The 25,014-nt window shown below is 35.6% G+C and overlaps 1 protein-coding gene across 2 annotated transcripts in view; it reads left to right on the top strand.

Moving 5' to 3' along the window:
• LOC132106478 (ATPase family AAA domain-containing protein 2B-like) overlaps nucleotides 1–24,722 on the top strand; it is a 59,210-nt gene extending 34,488 nt beyond the window's left edge. Inside the window, exons 20-25 of one of the 2 annotated variants that reach the window (XM_059512186.1) lie at nucleotides 10,794–10,929; nucleotides 16,409–16,602; nucleotides 17,943–18,102; nucleotides 22,293–22,415; nucleotides 24,255–24,374; nucleotides 24,511–24,722. In XM_059512186.1, coding sequence (XP_059368169.1) covers nucleotides 10,794–10,929; nucleotides 16,409–16,602; nucleotides 17,943–18,102; nucleotides 22,293–22,415; nucleotides 24,255–24,374; nucleotides 24,511–24,626 — 849 coding nt within the window. In that variant the 3' untranslated portion in view covers nucleotides 24,627–24,722. The remainder of the gene's footprint in view (nucleotides 1–10,793; nucleotides 10,930–16,408; nucleotides 16,603–17,942; nucleotides 18,103–22,292; nucleotides 22,416–24,254; nucleotides 24,375–24,510) is intronic. The other variant, XM_059512187.1, reaches the window with a different exon arrangement.
• The last annotated feature ends 292 nt before the right edge of the window (nucleotides 24,723–25,014 follow it).

Genomic DNA, 25,014 nt, shown 5'->3' with positions numbered 1-25,014 from the left:
CCTCTTGTCATCTATTTCTGGCCTCCTACCATGAATATAGTAATGTGAAATATGATTGGGAGTCTGCACAGTGTGTTTATTTTGAAATGCACATGATTTTTTTACTTCTATTTTGTATTTTCTGTGCGGTTTGGACGCGAGGTGCGTCAGAAATAGACCAGGCGCCTATCTTTAGTGAAGCGGTGTGGAGAGCAGTTTCTGGGACGCTTTTGAAAAGTGCCACGGAGAGTCTGGTGTAAACACAAGCATAGACTAGAGTGGCTGCGATCAGCTTTTAAATTAACCCTTAGGAAGAAGTACATAATGGATTAATATATTCTGGTTTCTGGAATCTGTTAGTTTTATCTGTGATCACCGTATCATAGCTAATATCCCCCCAAATTAAATCGACAGCACTAAATCTAAATTGTTGTTGCAGGTTTATCGTAGCCATTTTAACTCTGGATAAGACAAATAACAAGTTTTTTATGTAAATGAGTAATGCTATTTAGTTAATTTCGGCAAAATATCACCATGATTTGAGGAAATTTTTTTGAGTTTTCTGGTCAAAATTGTTATGTAATTTGTTAATTATTACTAAATAAAAAAAATTATATTAATCAAAATAAATATCGAAATTTTCATATTTCACTGTAAACTTAAAAATCAAGTATTTAATCATTTTAATTTACATTACACAGTAAAACTTCAATAGTAATATTTATGACTGTCTTTTTCTTTGGTTTCAAATGTATTTTTTTTGGCAGAAAGCAATTAAAGCTTCTCTTTTGTTGACAACAGCTGGTTCACAAGTTCTTCTCATTACAAATTTGGGAAGATTGTTGACTCCCAACAATCTGTTGTTGTTGTGTTTGCAAATTTGTGCTATAAGCATTGTGCAGCCCTATTTTATTGAAAAAAATGAAGTGTCAAAATTATGTGAATGGCATGAGCTGATCATAACTCTGCAGTTGATTTAGTGACTATTTTCATTCGGACCAGGTTGTTTTGGTGAAATCTTTGAAACAATCCAAAGATTTATTTGTGATTGGGCTTGCTTTCCATTTTGACATGCTTTTTGAAAAACAAAAAAATGACTCAATCTCTCCTTCTTTTTCTCATATTAATTATACTTATATTAACTGTACGAAATCAACATGCTGACAGATTGGTTGTAATATTTAAAAAAACGGCATACCTAAGATACAATTTCCCGTTCCATTCACCTCAAGTAGGCCTTAAGTAAGAAGATATTGAACCTACTTTGGTTCAAGATTTTAAAAAGTCCATTAGCCCAGAGCTTATCCGCATTAAGTGCATCCCAAATATGCAAAGTAGAAGCTCGAGAACAGTTTGCACTGGCCTTGGGCTTCTGGCACGTTCAGCGAGACAGCTGTCCTCTCTGCAGCACTGCACGTCAGGGGGGAGGCCACCGATAAATTAAAAGAAAGGGGAACAAAATAACCACTAAAAATCTCTCAACTCGTCCGTTCCCTCACATTTCTTAAAGAGAAAGCTGTAGAGCCAGATGCCATTTCTGTCTGTAAACAGCATCTGCAGTGGGGGCAGGTGGTGTAGATCACAAGGAGAAGGTACGTGGCCCTGTGCTCGGGTGCAGGAAGAGTTTTGGCTCATGCCAGCGCATGTAGGAGGGCTGCTTGCAGTCAGCTCCAGCAGTGTAAGGTTACACCTCAGTGTGCACTTGTTAGTTCACTAGAACACCTACAGGGTCTGCGTTGAACAGCCTGATGTCTTTTTATCTGTCGATGTAATTTTGTAATTGTTTTAATCTTAGTCAATATGGGTAGTGAACATTTTAATAAAACATAAACTATATATGGTTAAAAAAAAACATCAGTGACTAAATCTGTCAATACAGTTGGCTTTAAAAGTGACCTTTTTTTTCAACTTTCTAATATTTCAGCTTTACTTGCATTAAGTTTTACTAGTCTTTTAGTATACTTGTTTTTCAATGCAGCATAATAATAAAAATACAAAAATGCCAAACTTTTTTGGCTAATTATCCAGTTAAAATATCTAAAAATCCTAAACAAGATAAATGTACTTGACATGCAGTACTGAAAGTTTCTAAGATTCAGTGTTAGCGAATATATCATCAGTATAATTCTATTTCTTCTTGTTACTCCAGCACAGTTTTTTTCCCCACAAAATAAATTTTCTTTCAAGCATTTTTTAACTGGGAAAATTAGGCCCAAAATGTTGTTTCAAACTTTTTAATTCACATCACAAAATAAGATATTTTGGAGAACGTTGGCATCCAAATTACATTGCATCTCATTGACTTTAATTTTATGGACAAAAAAAAAACTTTCAAAATCTTTTCCACAGAAGAAAGTCAGTCACACGTGTTTTTGTATGACATGAGGGTGAGTAAATAATGACAATATGTTCAATTTTGAATTAAATATCCCTTTAAGTTTCAATCAGTGGGGCATTTTTCCCCCCGGGGATCGTCCAAAGTTGACACCATGGTTTGAAATAACTTTTTTAAAACGTATTTATATAGCACAACTTCATTTTTACCTCTTAATTGAAAGCATCCTGAAAATGTTGCATTATGAAAGTAAAACTCATTGTGTATGTCCTTTGATGTTGACTTTAAATTCAGATATCACACCGGTTTGCAAATCCTAACTGTATTATTTATCAGTTTCTTATCTGCTTGTTGTTCATTTGAAGTGAAGATGAAACATGCGTCAATAAGAGAATGACAGGGAGAGAGGAGAAATGTGTTTTCCACATTTCCTCTGGATGCCTTGTTCTCTGGTGAGTTGAAAGGCCTATTTAGTCTCTCAGCTCTCTTCCTCTCAGAATCTGCATTAGTCTCCAAGGCTTCCATCAGCTCTGAGACAAATCATAAAAACACTGCCTGGCTCTTTTGTGGGCTACTTGCTTTGCTTCCCTTCATCTCGCCTCAAGAGTTTGGACCAAAGAAGTCTGAAAGCAACCTGAGTGGAAACAAGACGTAAAATAATGCAGTTGATGAGGGATTGTTTGGATCTTCAATACCTGCTCATGATTGGAAATTGAACTTAAAGTGCTCTGCGGGTCCTCATTATGGAGAAATTCTCTCCTAAATCTGTCACTGCCTTGCAATATTTTGGGAGCCCTGGAGACTTCTTAAAGTGGCTCAGTTTGCGCTTAGATATGAGAGCTATCCGATATTTAGGAGTCTTTAGCCTTTACCTGAATTAATTTGTCCTGATTGCTGCAGTCTTGAAGAAACTTACACGGACTTACAGTGAAGTTTAAACTGCTGATTCAGTAAAAAAAAAAAAAAAAAACGCTCCCAGACTTCAGTAATTGGACTGGCACAGCACACTTTACCATGTGAAATTAGAGTTGAATGTAGCAATATGAGACTGCTCATTAAAACACTCTTCAATGACACCTGTGACCATGTGCACCAAACTCTGGTCATTATTTTCAGGATTTCTCTTCATGCACGAGTCTTTGGCTGTCAGGAAGGATGCGTGCATCATCACATTTCTTCTCCATCCTTTCATTATGTTCCGTCAAATCACTCTTCGTTAAAGCCTTTTGTTATCCTGCTCTTCTAATTGGCTGACTGACGGCAGCCATGATTTTGTCAAGTAGGACGTGTTGCTGAAACACCATGTTTTTTTGCTCCTATAGCCGAATTTGTAAAACTACCCCTAAAATTAGAGTAAATCACTGGCTGATTAAAAACCGAGTTGTAACCCTATTCTGATCATTAAACGGTGATAAAATCAGAGGGAAATTATGCATAAAACATGTTAATCCGTTTTAACGTGTTAATGTATTTCTCTCTGTGTGTATATATGTATAAAATAATATAATAAGTATAATATGACATATGATAATGATTATACTAAATTATTTATTTGAACATTTAAAATATCTGACGTCTTAACACATAACATCGGTTTGATTTTCTAACTGCTTTGGGTTTTACCTTATAAGTGCTGTATGTTTACCAACAAACTTTCTTTTCATAGTTCAAGCTGAGCAGAACAATGCTTCATGCCGGGAGAATATTTTCGAGAGTCAAAGCCCGTCATGCAATGTGCTTTCGGGGTAGAAACCAGAAAAAAAAAGTGTTACGCACAAGAACAAAGAATGCTGTGGGAAAACCAAATCGACAGGGTTCAACACAAGTTTAAATGAGTTTGTATGTTGGCTGGTTCACTTTTTGGCGAGATGTGTGATGCTTTTTAGTGGAGTCCCAGGGATTTGATCCCTGCTGGTTGGCAGCATTTGAAGAGCAGTATGGGTGATTTGGAGTGTTATTTTCATGGCAGACGTTCTCACAGTTTGTATATGTTGACTTCATGAGTCACTGTTTTTGATGCTCAACTTAAAGCATATATATATATATATATATATATATATATATATATATATAGGTGATTTACTGTTTTCTACAACAAGAACATTCTGTAAAAATGTAACCTTGAAATCTTTAATATCGACTGAGTAAGGTCAAAGTACATTGAAATCGTATTGAAAATAATGGTCGAAATCAAGCTTTGATACTTCTCTTTACTAGATTTTAAGACTTTAGCCTGGATTTCACAGTGTCATATATATATGTATACACACACACACACACACACACACACACACACACACACACACATATATATATATATATATATATATATATATATATATATACGTGTATATGTATATGTATGTACAGTACAGACCAAGAGTTTGGACACACCTTCTCATTCAAAGAGTTTTCTTTATTTTCATGACTATGAAAATTGTAGTCACACTGAAGGCATCAAAACTATGAATTAACACATGTGGAATTATATACATAACAAAAAAGTGTGAAACAACTGAAAATGTCATTGTAGGTTCTTCAAAGTAGCCACCTTTTGCTTTGATTACTGCTTTGCACACTCTTGGCATTCTCTTGATGAGCTTCAAGAGGTAGTCACCTGAAATGGTTTTCACTTCACAGGTGTGCCCTGTCAGGTTTAATAAGTGTGATTTCTTGCCTTATTATAAATGGGGTTGGGACCATCAGTTGTGTTGTGCAGAAGTCAGGTGGATACACAGCTGATAGTCCTACTGAATAGACTGTTAGAATTTGTATTATGGCAAGAAAAAAGCAGCTAAGTACAGGAAAATGAGTGGCTATAATTACTTTAAGAAATGAAGGTCAGTCAGTCCGAAAAATTGGGAAAACTTTGAAAGTGTCCCCAAGTGCAGTCACAAAAACCATCAAGCGCTACAAAGAAACTGGCTCAAATGCGGACCGCCCCAGGAAAGGAAGACCAAGAGTCACCTCTGCTGCGGAGGATAAGTTCATCCGAGTCACCAGCCTCAGAAATCGCAGGTTAACAGCAGCTCAGATTAGAGACCAGGTCAATGGCACACGGAGTTCGAGCAGCAGACACATCTCTAGAACAACTGTTAAGAGGAGTCTGTGTGAATCAGGCCTTCATGGTAGAATATCTGCTAGGAAACCACTGCTAAAGAAAGGCAACAAGCAGAAGAGACTTGTTTGGGCTAAAGAACACAAGGAATGGACATTAGAGCAGTGGAAATCTGTGCTTTGGTCTGATGAGTCCAAATTTGAGATCTTTGGTTCCAACCACCGTGTCTTTGTGCGACGCAGAAAAGGTAAACGGATGGAATCTACATGCCTGGTTCCCACCGTGAAGCATGGAGGAGGAGGTGTGATGGTGTGGGGGTGCTTTGCTGGTTACACTGTTGGGGATTTATTCAAAATTGAAGGCATACTGAACCAGCATGGCTACCACAGCATCTTGCAGCGGCATGCTATTCCATCCGGTTTGCGTTTAGTTGGACCATCATTTATTTTTCAACAGGACAATGACCCCAAACACACCTCCAGGCTGTGTAAGGGCTATTTGACCTAGAAGGAGAGTGATGGGGTGCTGCGCCAGATGACCTGGCCTCCACAGTCACCGGACCTCCGAACTCTCAGGACCTGTGTTCAATGAAGGTTGAATTGTTTGTTGTTTGTGTGGAGAAAACGATGTCATGCCGCCTAAAAAGTATCCAGTGCATGCCGAGGAGGTTGACGATATAAAGCGATCTCTCGACATGTTGACGGAGGAGGTTTCTGTTGTAAGACAACAGCAGAAAACCATCATGAGCTTGGTGGAGGAAGTTAAAGCTCTCAGGCTTCAAAACATTGAAAAAGAAAAGTGGATAATGTCACTGGAAAACCGAATGGCCGATCTGGAACAATATACCAGAATGAATGACATTATACTCACTGGGTTGGAGATCAAACCTCGCTCTTATGCTATGCACGGAATGAAGGAGAGACGAGTGATCAAGACGCTGCATCAGTGGAGCAGGAGGTGACGGCGTTCCTCCACTCATCGAGGATTGAGTTGGACAGGGACAACATTGAAGCTTGTCATACTCTCCCACGGAGAAATAAGATGGACAAACCAGCCATAATAATTCGGTTCACTAACAGGAAACATAAGATGGAACTGTTGAAACAAGGAAGAAGGCTGAAGGGCATGGATGTGCATCTGAATGAACACTTGACAAAGAAAAACGCTGACATTGCCAGTAAGGCCTGACTCCTTAGAAGACAGAAAAAAATACAATCCACATGGACATCCAATTGTAAAATATTCATCAAGACGAATAGAACACCAGAGCAAGCCAAAGTGCAAGTTATTAGGGATCTGGAGGATCTGGAGAAATATCAGTAAGGAAAAGGAGACAAGGTAATGCGAATTACCCAGGAGTAAAGAAACAATGAAAAGATCATAAAATGACAACTATGTCAGCTGTTGAAAATAAAAAGTTAGGTACATCGGGATTAGAAACTTTTGTATATACGGAGTATAAAATGCAAGATATAGAAAATAACATTGATCCGGAAAATAACTTATTAATATTAATAACAGTTGTAGATATTATACAGATGAGCAATTCAATATAACCTTCCAGCTAGAGCAAGATATTTCAATAATCCACTTTAATAGTAGAAAAGCTTTATGCCAATTTCCAAAGCATTAAAGATTATTTAAGATAATTAAAGAATCTATTTAGCATCATAGCGATTTCAGAGACCTGGCTTAGTGATGAAAAAGGGGTGGACTTTGAGATTGAGGACTATGAATTGAATTCTAGAAATAGAGTGAATAGAAGTGGAGGAGGTGTGGCAGTATATGTGCATAATAGTCTGAAGTATAAGGTGGTGGAGTGTATGACAGCAATTGTCGATGACTTGTTGGAATGCATTACAATAGAAATATGTATGGAAAAGCCAAAAAACATTGTTGCGAGTTGTATATACAGAACCCCTGGATCAAACATTGTATTATTTAATGATTAGATGGAAAAACTATTCACAAAAACATTGCAAAAGACTATGTTCATATGTGGAGACTTTAATATAGATTTATTAAATCCAAAAAAGCACCAATTGACAGAAGATTTTATTAATATAATGTATAGCATGGGTTTGTTATCCAACAATCAGTAGACCCAGTAGAATCACATCTCATAGTGCCACATTAATTGATAATATATTTACAAATATTATGGATGACAATATAGAGAGTGGACTATTATATAATGACATTAGTGATCATTTACCTGTTTTTATTGTTTATCACTGTAAGTATAGAAAACCTAATGATATTAGTTATATCACATCATACAAAAGAGCAAGAACTGTAGAAAACATAAATGCGTTCAAGAGTGAATTAATGGAACAAAATTGGAATATAGTATATGAAGTGGATGACATTGATAAAGCGAATAATGAATTTCTAAATATTTTTACATCATTGTATGATAAAAACTGTCCTATAAAACAATATAGAAACAAGCATAGTAGTCAAACAAATAGTCCATGGATCCCAAAAGGTTTATTAAATGCCTGTAAGAAGAAAAACACACTTTATAGATATTTTGTTAAATATCGCACCCAAGAAGCTGAAAATAAATATAAAAAGTATAAGAATAAATTAATTAGTATTATGAGGAGGTGTAAAAAAGAACATTATAATAAAATATTAGAGATTAATAAAAATAATATGAAAGGTTTATGGAACATTCTAAATGGTATAATTAGAAATGAAACAAAAAATACAAATATAAGTTATCCGAATGATTTTGTTGATAATGATAAGATAATAAAAAACAAAGAAGATGTGGTTAATGGTTTCAATAATTTTTTGTAAATGTGAGACCAAATTTAGCAAAAATAATAAATGATTCAGAAACGACAGCAGGGGTGGTGGAGGATCTTTGGGATAGAAACCCAAGCTCTATTTTTCTAAGAGAAGTGGAAAGGAACGAGATAGTAGACATTGTAAGAAAGTGCAAAAATAAATCTTCTGTGGACTGGAATAATATTGATATGAGTTTAGTAAAAAAAAGTGATTGAAGAAATTTCAGAACCATTAACTCATATTGCTAATTTGTCTTTTCAACTTGGTAAATTTCCAGCCAAAATGAAAGTAGCGAAAGTAATACCATTATATAAAACAGGAGATAAACACCTTTTCACAAATTACAGGCCCGTTTCTGTATTTCCATAGTTCTCCAAAATCCTAGAAAAACTGTTTACAGAAAGATTAGATAATTTTATTGAAACACACAAATTGCTTGAGGAGAGTCAATACGGATTCCGGACAAACAGATCAACATCTTTAGCTTTAATGGAATTAATTGAGGAAATTACAAATTGTATAGATACTAAAAAATATGTGTTAGGAATATTTATAGATTTAAAGAAAGCATTTGATACCATAAATCATGATATTTTAATACATAAATTAGAGAGGTATGGAATCAGAGGAGTTTGATTGAACTGGGTAAGTAGCTATTTGAGAAGCAGGAAACAATTTGTGGAAATCGGTGTTCAAAAATCTGTATGTATGGATATAACTTGTGGAGTACCTCAGGGATCGGTCCTTGGCCCAACACTCTTCATAATGTATATTAATGATATTTGTAGAGTATCAAATATATTCAAATTTATCTTGTTTGCTGATGATACAAATATTTTTTGTTCAGGGGATAACTTAATTGAACAGCAGCTTTCGAATGCAATAGCAAATGAAATGATTAAACGCTGGTTTAATGTAAATAAATTATCACTAAATATAGCTAAAACAAAGATTATGTTATTTGGAAATTATATTAAACCTGAAATAGAATTGAAAATTAATAATAGTATAGAAAGAGTCTACGAAAATAAATTTCTTGGTGTTATTTTAGACCACAAAATTAGCTGGAAACCACATATAAAACACATTGAAGCAAAACTGGTAAAGACTATAGCAATATTAAATAAAACAAGATATATTTTGAATAATAAATCACTCTATATTCTGTATAATACACTCATAGTGCCATACTTAAGTTATTGTGTGGAAATCTGGGGAAATACCTACAAAACCAACCTACAGTCGTTATGCATATTACAAAAGAGAGCAATCAGAATTATAAATAATGTAGAATATCTTGAACACACAAATTCACTATTCTTGAAATTTTATATACTAAAGTTTATTGATTTGGTTAAATTTAAGACGGTACATGTCATGTTTAAAGCAAGAAATAATTTACTCTGAAAAGTATGTGCATCACTATATGTGAGGTTAGGTTGTGGAATAAGTTGGAACAGGTGTTAAAATACTGTACAAACTTTAAACAGTTTAAAAAGTTGTATAAAATCGAGTTACTAAAAGGTTATGAGGTGGAACAAGAATAATGAGGGTGGGTTAAAAATTGCTTATAAGATATTTTTTCTTATTTTTTATTTATTTAATGTATTTGTTTAATGGTTGTTGTTCAATAAGGATATGTTGTATGTGGTGGGATAATTCATATATGATGGAATTTTGTATGGTTATATAAGGGGTGGGAAAAAACAAGCTTTTTGCTTCATCCCGCTCCTTTTCGACCACATGTAATTTTTTTTTTTTTTTTTTTTGATATTGCGTTTATGTGGTAACACAATGGTTGTATGTTCATATTTTACTTTATTTTTATTTTTATTATTTTTCTGGTTGTTGTTCGAAATAAAAAAAATAAATCAAGAAAGACCTGAACCTAATCGAGATGGTTTGGGGTGAGCTGAACCGCAGAGTGAAGGCAAACCGGCCAACAAGTGCTAAGCATCTCACCTTCAAGACTGTTGGAAGACCATTTCAGGTGACTGCAAAGCAAAAGGTGGCTACTTTGAAGAACTTAGAATATGACATATTATCAGTTGTTTCACACTTTTTTGTTATGTATATAATTCCACATGTGTTAATTCATAGTTTTGATGCCTTCAGTGTGACTCTACAATTTTCATAGTCATGAAAATAAAGAAAGCTCTTTGAATGAGAAGGTGTGTCCAAACTTTTGGTCTGTACTGTATATATATATATATATATATATGTGTGTATATATATGTGTGTATATATATGTGTGTATATATATGTGTGTATATATAATGTGTATATATATATATAATGTGTATATATATATATAATGTGTATATATATATATAATGTGTATATATATATATAATGTGTATATATATATATAATGTGTATATATATAATGTGTGTGTGTATATATATATATATATATATATATATATATAATGTGTATATATATAATGTGTATATATATATATATATATATATATGTGTATGTATGTGTGTGTCTAATTTGTTTTGTTGTTAAAAAGCATATGTAAGGTTATTTTTTAGTATTTTTCAGTCTGCTGACTAAATTACAAACTGCAAATTTTTTTTCTTTCTAAATTTTGCTATCTTTTTTTAATTTTATTTTTACAGCTGACATGCATCTTCAGCCGTTCATATGGGGAGGTGGTTTGTTTAAGCATGCCGGGAGAAGAAGCACGCAGGAAGTTTTTTTCAGACCTCATTCTTGTGCAGGCAGCCAAGGCACCACCCAGCAGGAGGAAAACCGGTAAGTGTTTACTGTGCTTAATGCAGAAGTATAGATTTATCTGTTCTTGACTGGAGGTAGTTAAATCCCCTTTTTTGTTATTTAAACTTTTTTTACCTTTTGTAAGACAACAGTGTCAGTGCCACTTGAACAACTTTCTTAATCTACTAGAGTAAATGCAGCTGCAGACAGCTATGATCTGGGCCAAGCACCGTGAACAATGTTTGTTACATTGTGTTGAAATCTAAGCTACATAGTAAATATGGTCAGATACCCTCATTGCATGGTGATATTTTATTTTTATTTCAGAAATAGTTTCAAAATACCTTGTAGTCCATATGACTCAGTATATAATAGGAATTCATGGAGACCAGACCAGAGATTTGCAACCAAGTTATAGAAAAATTACAAGAAGAAACTTCACAGGACGATTGCATTGACTGCCATAGACTCTCAGCAAGAAAAAGAAGAATGATAGGGGCTACACACACTTTGAGCTTGGGCACTAATGAGGCCATTAGCATGTGAAAGGCGTATGTTAAAGTGCCTTATGTCTCTACCTTTGGTCTTCTAGGGTGTCAGACGTAATGGTCTGACTGGATGCTGATGTCATTTATTACCATTGTGACTTTAATATTCCTCACACTGTCCCTCACTTCTGGTTTGGTTCAGATTCTTAAAGGAATAGTTCACCCAAAAATGAAAAATTATTTACTCACCTTAATGTTCTTCCAAACATGTATGACTTTCTTAGTTCTGTGTAACACAGAAGAAGATATTTTGAAGAATGAAAGTCAGTGGGGTCCAAGACAACATTATACGTCCACGTTTATTTGCTTTGTTTACATGCACCCAAATAATTAGTTATTGATGGCTCAATTTGAATGAAAACCTTTTTGTAAACAACTCAGTCAATTTGATTCAGCTCAGTCCAAATAAAACTTTGATTGGATTGAAAGGGATGTAGACCTGAAATAATCCTAAAAACTAAGACTATAAAAAATTCAGCAAAATCACAATGCACAGGGCTTAAAGTATTCCTGCACCGTGCCGGATCTCCGGCGTGTGGCCATGAGGGAAAAAAAAAATTATAATAATATTTGAGAGCCTGCGCATGCAGTTTAATATTTTCGATCCAATTTATTTCACCTACCAATCATATGAGAGGAACGCAGCTTTAACTAACGTTACAAGCCTAACAGAAGCAGAGAAGGGCGTGTCCTTGCAACACAGTATGATTGACGCCCATACGTCAATGTCACGTTAGCGTTGTCGGAGAAAAAAAAAAGGAGCGCAAGTTTATGCAGACTGGGGGTGATGTCCTAGACTCCTAGCAATAGATAAAGGACTCAAAAATAAATGGCGCTTTTTGGCAGTTGGTGCTAGAAACTGAGAGAGCCCACTTGTTTCTGCCTGATTTGCTCGAGAAAGCTACTGTAATGTTATGCCAGCAGCGGTAAGAAAGTGCTTGCTCGTTATGATTTATGTCGCGTTCCAGGCAACCCGTAACCCTTGTTTTTCCAACCTTAAACCCGTGAAAGTGCACTGGAACGGCAGTCAAACCCGTGACTTCCCACCCGTGAACTCGTACTAGATCGATGTACTCCGAGGTCACACAGCACGCGAAACAACAGTGACAGCCCCTACGGATAACACTGCCTACGGATGCAGTGTTTATGCAAGTGGTACACATTGAAAAATAGATTTTAGGTCAATGTAATGTTGCAATAAAATTAATAATCTAGCTACATTTCCTTGCGCTCAGAAAGTTTGGCATGACTTGCCTGGAACGGTACAAAGTCGTTAGTCGTGGTTTGAAATGGTGACTTACGAGCTCAAAAACCTGCCTGGAACGCAGCACCAGACTCTGGTCATAGAGCCGCTGCCCGTGCACTCAAACTTACCACGACGTTGCCGGGAGTAGAGAGGATTTTTCCTTCCCGCCCGCAAACAATCAAGTTTCGTCCAGCCCGCAAAATCAGTATAGTTTTTCTTTTTTTTAATACATTGCATATTCTGCCTGCTACTCTTTTATTTTTTTCACTTGCTCCCCTGTTGAATATAAATTTAAAAAAGAAACGGAAAATAAACAAATGTTTCATTTTATTTGCGTTTAATTAAAAGTATGAACATGAACAAGGATCTTAGAACATAGAAATACAGTAAAAAAGTAAGAAATGTAAATAAAAATATATATACCTATAATAATTAGGCTATATAGCCTAATAAATTATATAATAATAATAATAAACCTGGATTTATTTCATGTTCAAAGGAAAAGTAGTTTATGGGGCCTGAGCAATTCATTCAAACATTTAATGAAAAATATCCTTATTCCTCAATAACAAAATAGACCAATTTTAAATATTTAGCTAAATAAATAAATAAAAATAAACTGAATTGACAAAAAAAAAAACTGTATGACTACTTAATGTGCCAATGCAGGAATATCATGTCGTGTTGAGAGCTTCAGTTTAATCCGTCTCTGCTCCAGTATGCGACCACAAATACTGAAAGCCCTCTCCGATGGTGCGCTAGCTGGAATGCAAAGTACATGGCGTGTTACTTTGCTTAATCTCGGAAATTCGTCTTTTCCACCAGTGGAGGACATCATCAGGTCTGTGTGCTTCTAATCCATCCAACTTGGCATTTAAATATATCGCCATTTCGGAATCGAATTACACGTCGCTGTCTACGGTATCATCCGCATCCTCCCATTCCGCAAAGTCTATTTTATTTTATTATAAACAAAGGTCTATTTGTTTGTAGTTATTGTGTTTTGTTACATATTTCCACTTTGCAGGAGTCCCGCAAATAATTTTATTTTCCCACAACCCGTACACAGTAATATCTTGCCGCCCGCGTCCGCATTCACCCATCAAATATTGTCCCGCGCCGCACTCGGTGGGTGTGCAGGAGTGCAGGTCTCTAGCCGGGAGCAACTATTAGCTGACACACTGTTGTCACTCTGTTTACCATTTTTTTTAAGCACTTTAAGCTCTTGTTACTGTATTTTTGTTATTATCGTCAATATTTGAATCAAGTCTGCCTGTGGAGTTTCTCTCCAACACCCCCCCCCCCCCCCCCCCCCCAAAAAAAAAAGTTCAGGCTCAGGATTTTTTTCCACTTTAACCCCTGCAATGCATTAAAATATAATATTAATATTAGATGAAAAATGTAAAAAAAAAAAAAAAAAAAAATTATGCTTCAATTTCAAATAAGTTGAAGTATTAGATTTACTATATACACTGTGTATGTCTGTCTGTCCATCCAAAAATGACAAAATCACTTCACAAAATCCCTAAACCTCAAGTGCCATGTGAACAAAGTGAACACTGAAAATATACAATTAAAAGCTAATTCAAAGTGTTAGTATTATAATAAACATAAAAGATGCTAAAATAACACTACATTGTAAGGAAAGAAATGCACTTTCCAAAATATCATCCTTAATGCTCCACAAAAGAAAGTCATACAGTTTTGGAATGACATGACTGTGAGTAAATTAATTTTTTGGTTTTGATAACTACTGTTGCTGTCATTGAATTAACTTCTCTCAATTGCGATTACTTCCATCACCTCTGCTGCTCTTCCAGAATTGCTATTTCTGCTTATGCATAAATTGCACGTCCTGGGTGTTCCTGATGTTCTCTTCTGGATATCTTCTCCTTGTGGTCGATTGCCATGCTCATCGGCTCCCTCACAGCTGGAGCCATTATAGCAGAGAATGGCTTTCAAGTGGAAATGCGAGCATCACGACCCATTGATGCAGAGCAGGGGTCCTCCCGTGGGCCGACCACAGGCCGCTCTGAATAAAACACAAACCCTACTTCCTTTGGCTGCGTAGCATATGTGGTGGGAGAAAGTGGCTCTATTAAACACCGGGCCTTAACCATTAGCTATAATTATGCTCACAGTTAGCATGACTGCTCACTAGCTGCTGCCACAAAGCAAATTGCTGAGGCTGGTGGCTCAACGACTTTCAGGCATTCTTCCCAGATCTTTGGATTAGCAGAAGGTTCTCGGCCTGTTTACAGAGAAGATTTTTCTTTTAGTTGGCGATATTTTCTTACAAGGCAGTGCCACATTAGCGCTTGGTGTGTTTGGTCATTTCTGGCAGTGTGTATTTGGTTCATTGTATAGATTCAGTCCTGAATTACTGCAGCTGTCAGGTTGTTTGTTGGAGCTCTTCAGAAATCAATAATACTCTGCAGCCCACGCTGTGGTGGGAAGCGTTTCTCGACTTCATCCACATAACGCAGGGTGTTTGTAATTCCTCTAGCTGCTCTGGCACAGTTTCAGAAGAGTCATCTGACTCTTCTTTGTTTCGCACCATTTGCTCAGCGTTTCATCTGGTATTACATTTAGGTTTGGAGATCAAAACCGGTTGAGTTTCTAGACAAAAGTTTGTTTACGGTTCTTGCATAATGTTATTAGACTACATTAGATTAAAGAGATTATTGGATTTTGAATATGGATATTTTTCTTACAAAAACACATCGATTTGCTACAGGAGGCCTTTGTTTACCCCCTGCAGCTGTGTGAGAATGTATTTTTTTGGTTTAACTTTCTATTAAACTTCTCATTAACCGATGGAGTGCAACACACGGTAAGTTGCATCAAACGGCTTGAAAGATCAGACAGTTTTTTTAAAATAACTCCAACTGAATTTGTCTGAAAAAAGAAAGTCATAAACACCTAGGATGACTTAATGACTTAAGTCTGTGATTTTGTATTTATGAATTTAAATATTAAATATATTTAGTTAAATCTAGCCTCCCATTAGAGAATAATTTAAATATTAAAGGCTAAACGGCATGTATTTGAAAACAGAGTCCTTTCATTACTTACATTAAAGAATTTGGATTTAACAGTGGATGACTAATCTTTGTGGACAATGCAGACCTTGTAGAATTAATAATGTCTTTAACATATATTGGTTTAATTTTGTCTTCAGTATGATTGTAAAATTCAGTTTTGAATAGATTACCATGGGCAAAAACAGGAGAAGCATTTTTGTTCAGTGTTGAGTTTTTTTTAAACATTTTATTTGGTCTTTCTAGAGTAAAAGCAACAGTGTTATGGTTGTATGGAAGTAAATTTTTTTTGTGATTGTAAAAGGCTGTATTTCAAAGTGTTTAAAAAATTAAAATAAAATACAAATATTATGGAAAAAAATACATGTAGTTAAATATTGATCTTTATTATTGTGTGTCTTTTGCAAAAAATCTAGAGTTAACTGCAGATGCAATAAATTCTACCTTGTGTCTGTTTAGTATAGAAAACATGCATTGATTAATTTGATCCCTCTGTCCAGAGGAAATGCATGAACATTGAAAACCATTAAAAAGGCAATACAAAGATCTTTTTTGGTTTCAAGTGATTCTTTACTTACTCCTTCAGAAGTACTGAAAAAGAATGAAATCAGAACGGTCTAATACCTCATGATTGTAGATTGAAGTACTGTACTTAGGGTTTGTTCCCGTTTTTGTGTTTTCAGTGAGCGCTCTGGAGGTGCTGACCCTTGCTGAAGACCCCGGTCCTCGGCAGCTCTCGCCAGAGGAGCAGCGGCGACTGGAGGAGCAGGAGGAGAACACCTTGCGCGAGCTCCGCCTCTTTCTCAGGGACGTCACAAAGCGGCTCGCCACTGACAAGCGCTTCCAGATCTTCAGCAAACCTGTGGACATTGAGGAGGTGGGCTGTTACTGTTACTGCAAGTCAGCAGCTGTATGATTAATGCCTTTAGGTCTGTACTCCATTCAATATTACCATCTAATTAGAGGCACCTATGGTTTATTAGCAACCCCCAGACCAAACAAATCAAATGATTGTCATTATATGACAGCTTGCGGGCAGGATCGTTACCTGAATCAGTAAATTTGAGAAGGCAATTAAAAAGTTCATCAATATAAGAAGCAAACAAGGAGGACGGTGTGTCTGTGAATACGGAGTACGACACATTTTCGCCCTGATCTATTAAAGCTTTTTGAGTTTGTTGTATGGTGACGTTCATAAAGCCTTCATATTATGAATCAAGAGCATGTCCCATGGATCCGGATTCTTATTGTGTTGCGAAATTATCTTGGAAATAATGTTACAATGCAAAATATCTTCTCATAAAGGAGGATTTCTCTTAAATTTTCATTCCTGTGATGTGAGTAAAGGGATATATTTATGCAAATTATGTAATTTATATTCTTCACAATACAAAAAGGACAGTTTTAGAAAATATACATTAAAATGTTATATATATTAATATATTACTAATCAAGAGTTTGGGCTCAGTAAGATTTTTACGGTTTATGTGTGACATTTAAATGTTTTAATGTGATGTGAAATATTGTGTCACATGATTCTTCAGAAATCGTTCTATTGTGCTGATTTGCTGCTCTGGAAACAGTTCTTATTATCAATGTTGAGAACAGTTCTGCAACTAAATGTAGTTATTTATTTTGTAGAAACCACTATCTATTTTTTTAGGATTGTTTAATGAATAAAATGTTCAAAATAAAAGCTTTTTTTGAAGTAAATGTAACATTATAAATGTCCTTACTCCTTACTGTCACTATAGATTAATTCGTTTGAACAGTAGTGTATATTATGTGTGTGTATATGTGTATATATATATATATATATATATATATATATATATATATATATGTATGTATATATATATGTATATATATATATATATATGTATGTGTATATATGTATATATATATATATATACATACATATATATATATATATATATATACATACATATATATATATATATATATACATACATACATACATATATATATATATATATATATATATATATATATATATATATATATATATATATATATATATATATATATATATATATATATATATATATGTATGTATATATATATGTATGTTTTAATTAAAAAATATATAATTTTTTTAATGTTAAAAATAAAAATTTTTTATTTTTAATAAAAAATATATTTATTTATTATTTATTTATTTTTTGTGAAATGTATTTATGTATTTTTCTGATTTAGGTTTCAGACTACCTCGAGGTTATCAAACAGCCTATGGACCTGTCCACCATCATGATGAAGATCGACACTCACAAATACATGGTGGCCAAGGATTTTCTACTGGACATTGACCTCATCTGCAGCAATGCGTTAGAGTACAATCCAGACAAGGATCCAGGAGGTAAATACACAATACACAGCAGCTGGATAAATAACATCACTTGTTATGGGATATTCACACAGAGCGTAAAAATGCAGCAAAAGGAAGTCACACTTCAGTGAATGTTGGTGCCGAGTCAGAATATTTAAGTCATGTGATGTTTGTTTATCTTATGTTGACCTTGTATTAAAAAAAAACAGTAGGTTCAGTAGAGACAGACACAAAAATTATGTATACATAAAATGTAAAACAAATTATATAGGTATACAAGACAAATCCATTTCAGACATTCAAAAAGTGTTTTTACTTGTTGACCAGAACTAGTCAGTTAGTTGTGCACATCTCTAGTACTTCGTGTAGAGTTTCAGAAACCGTGATACCAACCAAAAATGGCAGCAGCGACCGCGGTACTTGAAGTGTGGAGGACACTAAATCAGTGATTAATCAGCCAGACTTGTCAGTCCTTCACTGAGATATATGAGAATTTGAGGAAAATAAATGCAGCTAGATATTAACCCATTGGCCTTTCCTTATTCAAAAGGCACAGGAAATCATTGTCGCTGATCTCTCCACAGAGGAAAAATGGCACTATAATGAGCAGTCTCCATAAAACCCATTCATCGCTTTAATGGACTTTCTTGCTATTCTCTTGCCATATAGTCGGTCAGTTGGGACACTTTGTAGTGTAGAAAATGATGTGAGATATTTATTGGTGTTTATGGATGTGCCATACATGTAAATAGTATACTGAATATAAACTTAAGCAGAATTAAACGAGCCATGGAAACAGTGCCTTAAATGCTAAGGTGAATTTATGTAAGTTGATGATGGGTTTTCCGTGCAGTATTTATTTGGCCCCTTAATGTTGCATCTTTACTGACCCTAATAGTATGAGAAACACCATCAAATGAGGCAAAGAGCTTTTGCAGATGTGAACCTGTATAACGCGTGCATAAAGCATGCGTTATTTAAAACAACAGGAACATGTTCATACTAAAAATCTGTTCAAACGGTCATGTGATTTTCCACATAATTGTTTGTGGGCGAAGTGAGATAAGACAACTTTATATTATATAATTGAAGTCTGCTAGCTGGCTACTTCTGAACAACACTTTTGTCAGGACTTAACTCCCAGTCGTCTGGATTAATTGGTCAGCCAGTAAAGGTTGTTGGCTAAATGCAGTTGGTGCCTATGAATAAATCATAGTAGCTCATTTGCTGGGAGAACGTGGGTCATTTGTTTAAATGCAGCATCCACAGAGGAGCCACTGAAGGAATGAGACAAAACGCAATTAGCTACTTTAATAAGGAAACAGAAAGAAGCTTTATAGTCCAGTTAGAGCAGGGGAATATGGGATTTAAAAGCTGTCAAAATTCCATTTGTTAAGCTTTACTCTCACAAGTCAAGCATGAACGTTGCTCTTAAAATCTAAGGTGTCCTTTCCCTCATTATATAGGTAATCATTTTGTTTGTTCACTTGCGTGTTTTTTTTTTTTTTTTGAGTTTCACTTCTTTCTTTAAAGTGCTGTGCGGATCCAGTGCGGAGTTGGGAAACCTCCCTTCATTCAAGAGGGTCTCTCAGCGGTCGTTTGAAAGTCAGATTCCTAGAAAATGTGTGCTTTGAAATCATACCCCAGCTGAAGTTTCAAAATCACATCTTAGCATGCAAGTTTTAAGGTTCTTCTAATTCAGATGATTTAATTCTGAGCTGCCTAATCCTGCCCCTGGACATCAGCCTCCCTGCTGAGTTTCCTTCCAGCCCTGTTCTAAACCAACTGCTTCAACTTTCAAGTCTGCATCCCAATTCACATCCTTCAAATTAGAACTATGTACTTTGCTGGGGATGGAGAAGTACTGTATATATTTTTAAGTATGTAGTAAAAACTGTGTAAATAGTGTAGATATATATTGCTGCTAATTTTTGTTACCTGAAATAAAATATGCTGATATATAAACTGATAGTTTTTTTTTTTTTTTATAGTTCATGATAGTGTTGTCAAAAGACCCAGTACTTCGGTACCAAGTCGGTACTAAAAAAATTAAAATGTCAGGGTCCCCGTTTCTTTAAGTACCGGTGGTACCAAGTACCCAGTCAACTCGGTTCTTGATTTCCGCGAAGCAGAAATCGCTGACGGAAACTCAAAATCCAGTCATGAAAATGAAACTTACATTTTAATATGGACAGTCACGGAATTTGTCAAAGTTAGCATAAATCAATCAAATCAAATCTCCATATGGACCAGTATCTGTAAATGTTAAGCCGCAAAAGTTGGTTGAAATCTGAATCCTGCATGTTCTGCGCGTCTCTGTGTGAATGAATGAATGGTTTGTTTACTACATAGACTGAAGCGCATGACGCTTGCAGTAATTTCAGCATCTGCCGTCTCAATGAGGACATAAATACATAAATAACATCACCAGAATTGTTCTGAGTCACTTCACAAGCATTTTACCGTTTCATTTGTGTAAAACCAGTGTCAATTTAAAAATAATTCATGGTAACTCGTCAAAAAAGTTCATTTTTACATAAAGGCATTTTGCTAGAAATATTACTATTATTTAGTAGAATGTATGTGATACTGCCACTACTGTTGAAAAAAATCACACAATAATTCTTCAATGTTATAATTTTAATAGCAAATCCCCTTTATTTACAAAAAAAATTAAATGTGTTTAAATTTAATTAATTAAAAGACAAATTAAATTTTTGAGAAACTTGTTTACTATTTTTCATAATTATATTACTTTTAGAAAAACTTTAAACACAATTGTAAATAAGTATAAAGAATGGCGTTGTTTTTTTTTTTTTTCTTCTTAATTAGCAATTTGTGTGTTTTGCTTTGCTACCGAAATTGGTACCGAGAACCGTGAATTTTCACTGGTATTGGTACCGAATACTGAAATTTTGGTACCGTGACAACACTAGTTCATGATAATGTGGAGTATATACTGTGCAGGACCCAATAAGGAGTAAATTGGTATTCTATTGCAAACAGTGTGCAAATTCAGTGTGAAGGTTGATCTCAAAGATCTGGACTGAGCACCACTGATTTAATTTCTCCTGGGACCATTTGTTCAATTGTCAGTTTTGGCACCAGCAGCCTTAGATCTGTGTGCAGAGCTTTGAAAGTCAAAACAAGTGTATTTACACTCTCTTCCTCTCAGCCTGCCATTATATCCTTGACTGGAGTAAAGCGTGTCCTCTCACTCGCTCTAGATGGCTTAATTAGGCCCATCTTCCAATTAAGAGGCGAACTTTGCCAGATCCTGACCTCCAGCCCGTCCTGGAGTAATGAGGACTACCCAGTAACGTGCTCTCTTTTCTCACACACACATTTTCCCTCCCTACATGTATGAAAGTGGCTTGATTAATGATAGAGAGAGAAAAAATAAGGATAGAATACAAATGGTAGCTCTGAGATCTTTGAGAAAACACAGTAATCCCTGTTCTCACACCAGTGTGTTTTTGTAAACAGAGATGCTTCGATTGATTCCTGCGGAGCGCTTCAGAAGTGTGTTCAGATGCTCGCATAAAAAAGCAGATTCTTAAGTTTCCTCAGTGAATCTTTAATCGATTACAGTGAGCCGTTGCTTGATTTACATCACCAAATTAGATTTTGATTTGTTGCGCCTCTTTTCTTGTTCTTGTTCATTTCATAATTTATATTTATATAGTTATTTAATAATGTTTTTTTTGTTTTTTTGTACTCCGTAACATTGCCATTTAGGTTCATTATGTGCATAAACTTCTTTGCTCCTATTGGTGGTCGCTGCCAGTGTTGTAGTAATGCATTAGACATTACTTTTATCAAGTAACTAGTGAAATAATGCATTACTTATAACATATAAGAAAATATCTAATATCATTTGCCATTGATAATGCAATCCCAATTATTCTTTCCCATAAATAGAATATACTTTAAAACAACTGCTATTCAAATTTGGAATAATTACAAAACTTATTTATGCAGTGTCTACACCTTGTTGATTATAATAGGTGTGTATGAGTTTGGTCGTGTTGTAACTTGTAATTTTTTTTTCATTATTAGCTAATTGTGGCAGCTGTAAATGTGACTTTCATTATTTTTCCGATTAATTGCAGCCCTACTACCCAGAAATCATATTGTCAGTCTTCAAGAAAGTGGCTCCTCCTTCATCTACCCAAATGAATTTTTCATTGACTGTGGCCTTCCTTTCTGCTTCCACACAGATAAAATCATCCGCCACAGGGCCTGCAGTATGAAGGATACTGCGCACGCCATGATCGCCTCTGAACTGGACCCTGAGTTTGACCGCATGTGTGAGGAGATCAAGGAGTCCTGCAGGAAGAGAGGTGACACAGCACTTCAGGCTGTCCTTAGCCCAGGGTTTCTTTGAGCTAGACTGACGTTGTGTACCAAAACGTGACGCGTAAACTGCTGATCACAGATTAGCCAGAGAGAATCGTCACTACCTGATGGGGCGACGCAGAATGAAAAAGTTTTTCACGAGTCACGGCAGTAGAGGCGGCACAAAAATAATGACGTAGGTAGTGGAGTAGTGGAGTAGTGGAGTTTATTTTTCAGATCTTTTATTTATGGCAAAAAAAGCTTACATTTAGGTGTCTTTTTGTTGGCTGTAGCAGCCATGTTGCCGAGATAATTCATACCCCTTCGTTTGAAGTGTGGTCCCGAAAAATCTTCGTTTGAAGGGCTATCTGGCCCTTCCCCTTACCCCTACCCCTCCAACCAAAAGAGAATTGAGACACCCCTACCCCTTCACGTAAATGCGCGAAATGGAGGGGAAGGGCTAAGGGGTAGATTTGGGCCTTACTGTATGTTTAGAAATATTTGTCTATGTATGCAAATAAGGAAATACATGTATATAAATAATTTAGAAAACCTTTAGAGACCTATGGGTATCATTTAAAATTGTATACAAATAGGGATTCAGCCCTAAATTTTAACATGCATGCCAACACCCATTAGCACTAACATTTAGTATTACGGGTTTAATCCACAAAGGCACATAATGTTTCTCAGTTTACTTTTAAACACAAAAGAAAAAAAAAATCCAGAAAAAAAAGCGAGTTCTCATATTAAAGGCTGTTGTGAGATTGTTGGCGACCAGTCCCTCCAGCACCCTTAAATCACCAGGGGGCTTTTCTCCCGCAATAATTTCCTGTAATTTGTTCATTTTGCGTCTGCCTTAATGAAAATCTCGCATTGGCCCCCTTCTGGGCCACCCCTCGGTTCCTTTTCATTTTGTGCAGGTTCAGTTGAACGAAAAAGGTGGGGTAAAAAATGACCTGCTCCAGAGAAGTGCTGCTGAATATTTTATATGGTGCAGTGGAGAAGTTATGGCTATTGGTATTGTGTGGTGTGTAAGTTTGAAGCAGGGCTGCATCTGAATGAAAGACCACCATGAAATGGCTCGATGAGGACTTTTTTTTTTTTTTCTGGTAAAACAGAGAAGTATAATTAGGCTTGTCCCTTATTTCCTTTCTTTCCTTGTTTCCAGCATGATTTACTATTTAATGGTGCTAGTTGGCAACTAGGTGGCATCAAGGGCAGGGAAATTATTCATCTAGAGTGCGTTTGATTGGACAAAATGAGTGAGTGCAGGATGAGTCATCAATATCTCCATTCTGTTTTCCCAGAGGCCATAACTTTATTAGCTGAAGTGAATTTAGTCTTGCTTTACGAGTACTAGCATAACAACAGACATGCTCTAACAGCTTCAAAACCTGATTTAATGGGATCTTTAAGAAGTTCTCAACTGTGTGATAAAGCCCACTACCAAGTCTTTATGGTTTTCTAGTCCTGGCTTGAATCCCTTCTTCAGTGTAAGCCTCTGGGATTTTTTTCATATTAGCATTTGGCAGGCAAGAAGATGATTTTGTAGAATATGATGATGATGATCCCCCTGTGAGCGACCATCTTTCTGAAACCTCCTCTGAAGAGGCCATATATTTTCATGTGTAAGGAGTCATTTATACTGTCTGAGAAAAAAGTAGTCTGATACTATAAAGACAAATTTTGCCAACTATAAAATGTAATAATTTAATTAATACAAATAAAAAACTTCAGATTCGTTTTCTATCCTTCTTAGCTAGCATATTGTCTGATGTGTCAGATATTTCTTCAGTTCAGTCCTTGTCTCTGCAGTAACTTATGTTTTCTTATTCTCGCAGGCTCTCTGACCACAGCGCAGCCGCCCGTCACTCCGAGCGCTGTGGCGACCAGGAGACCTGTGGGAGAGGAGGCGGGGTTAAGCGCTTCTCAGGGTGATGGAGTGGACAAGCACTGCAGCAGTGAGTACATGCAGAACACAAACAGAGATTGTTGGGAGGCAGCTTTTAGGCTAGACTTTGCAGGTGATGGAACAAGCTGTACTTTGACTCTGTGTGCTTTGGCTCGCCCTGCGTTGTGTTACACTTCTGCTAACAGCTCTGCCTGTGAAAGGAGTTTTCACGTGGGACAGTGTGATTGTGCCTCTGGTTCATGGCCATTCTGTAGCTTCTATGCCACTTAAAACACTGACTCTAAGAGATCGATTAGAGTAGAATTGTGTGGTATGACATAACTGAGCGACTGAAGACATGCCCGCTTATTGAGACTATTTAAATGTTCTTATTTCATCTGAATAGGTTTATTTGTTTACTTTTGGAACTTAATGAATGCACATTCAAAATAATTTTAATATTTGTTAAAAGAACATGAATATTAATAGTCTGCTGGTGATCAACTAATATGTGCATGATATTCCACAGAAAAAAATGATATCTAATAAACAATCTTTAGTCAGAATTTGAAATTTTAAACTTGCATGTGAAAATATAAATGTGAAACTCTTTTTATATTTTTAATATTTTTTGACTTAAGATTGTTACTGCATCATTGCAGTATTGTAAACCGAAAGATAAGATTATATTAAGATATGTAAAATAATTT

This window comes from Carassius carassius, chromosome 27 (genome assembly GCF_963082965.1).
Source record: "Carassius carassius chromosome 27, fCarCar2.1, whole genome shotgun sequence".
Taxonomy (NCBI): Eukaryota; Metazoa; Chordata; class Actinopteri; order Cypriniformes; family Cyprinidae; genus Carassius; species Carassius carassius.
Note: the sequence above shows the minus strand (reverse complement) of the source record. Positions and strands in the feature narration are given on the sequence as shown.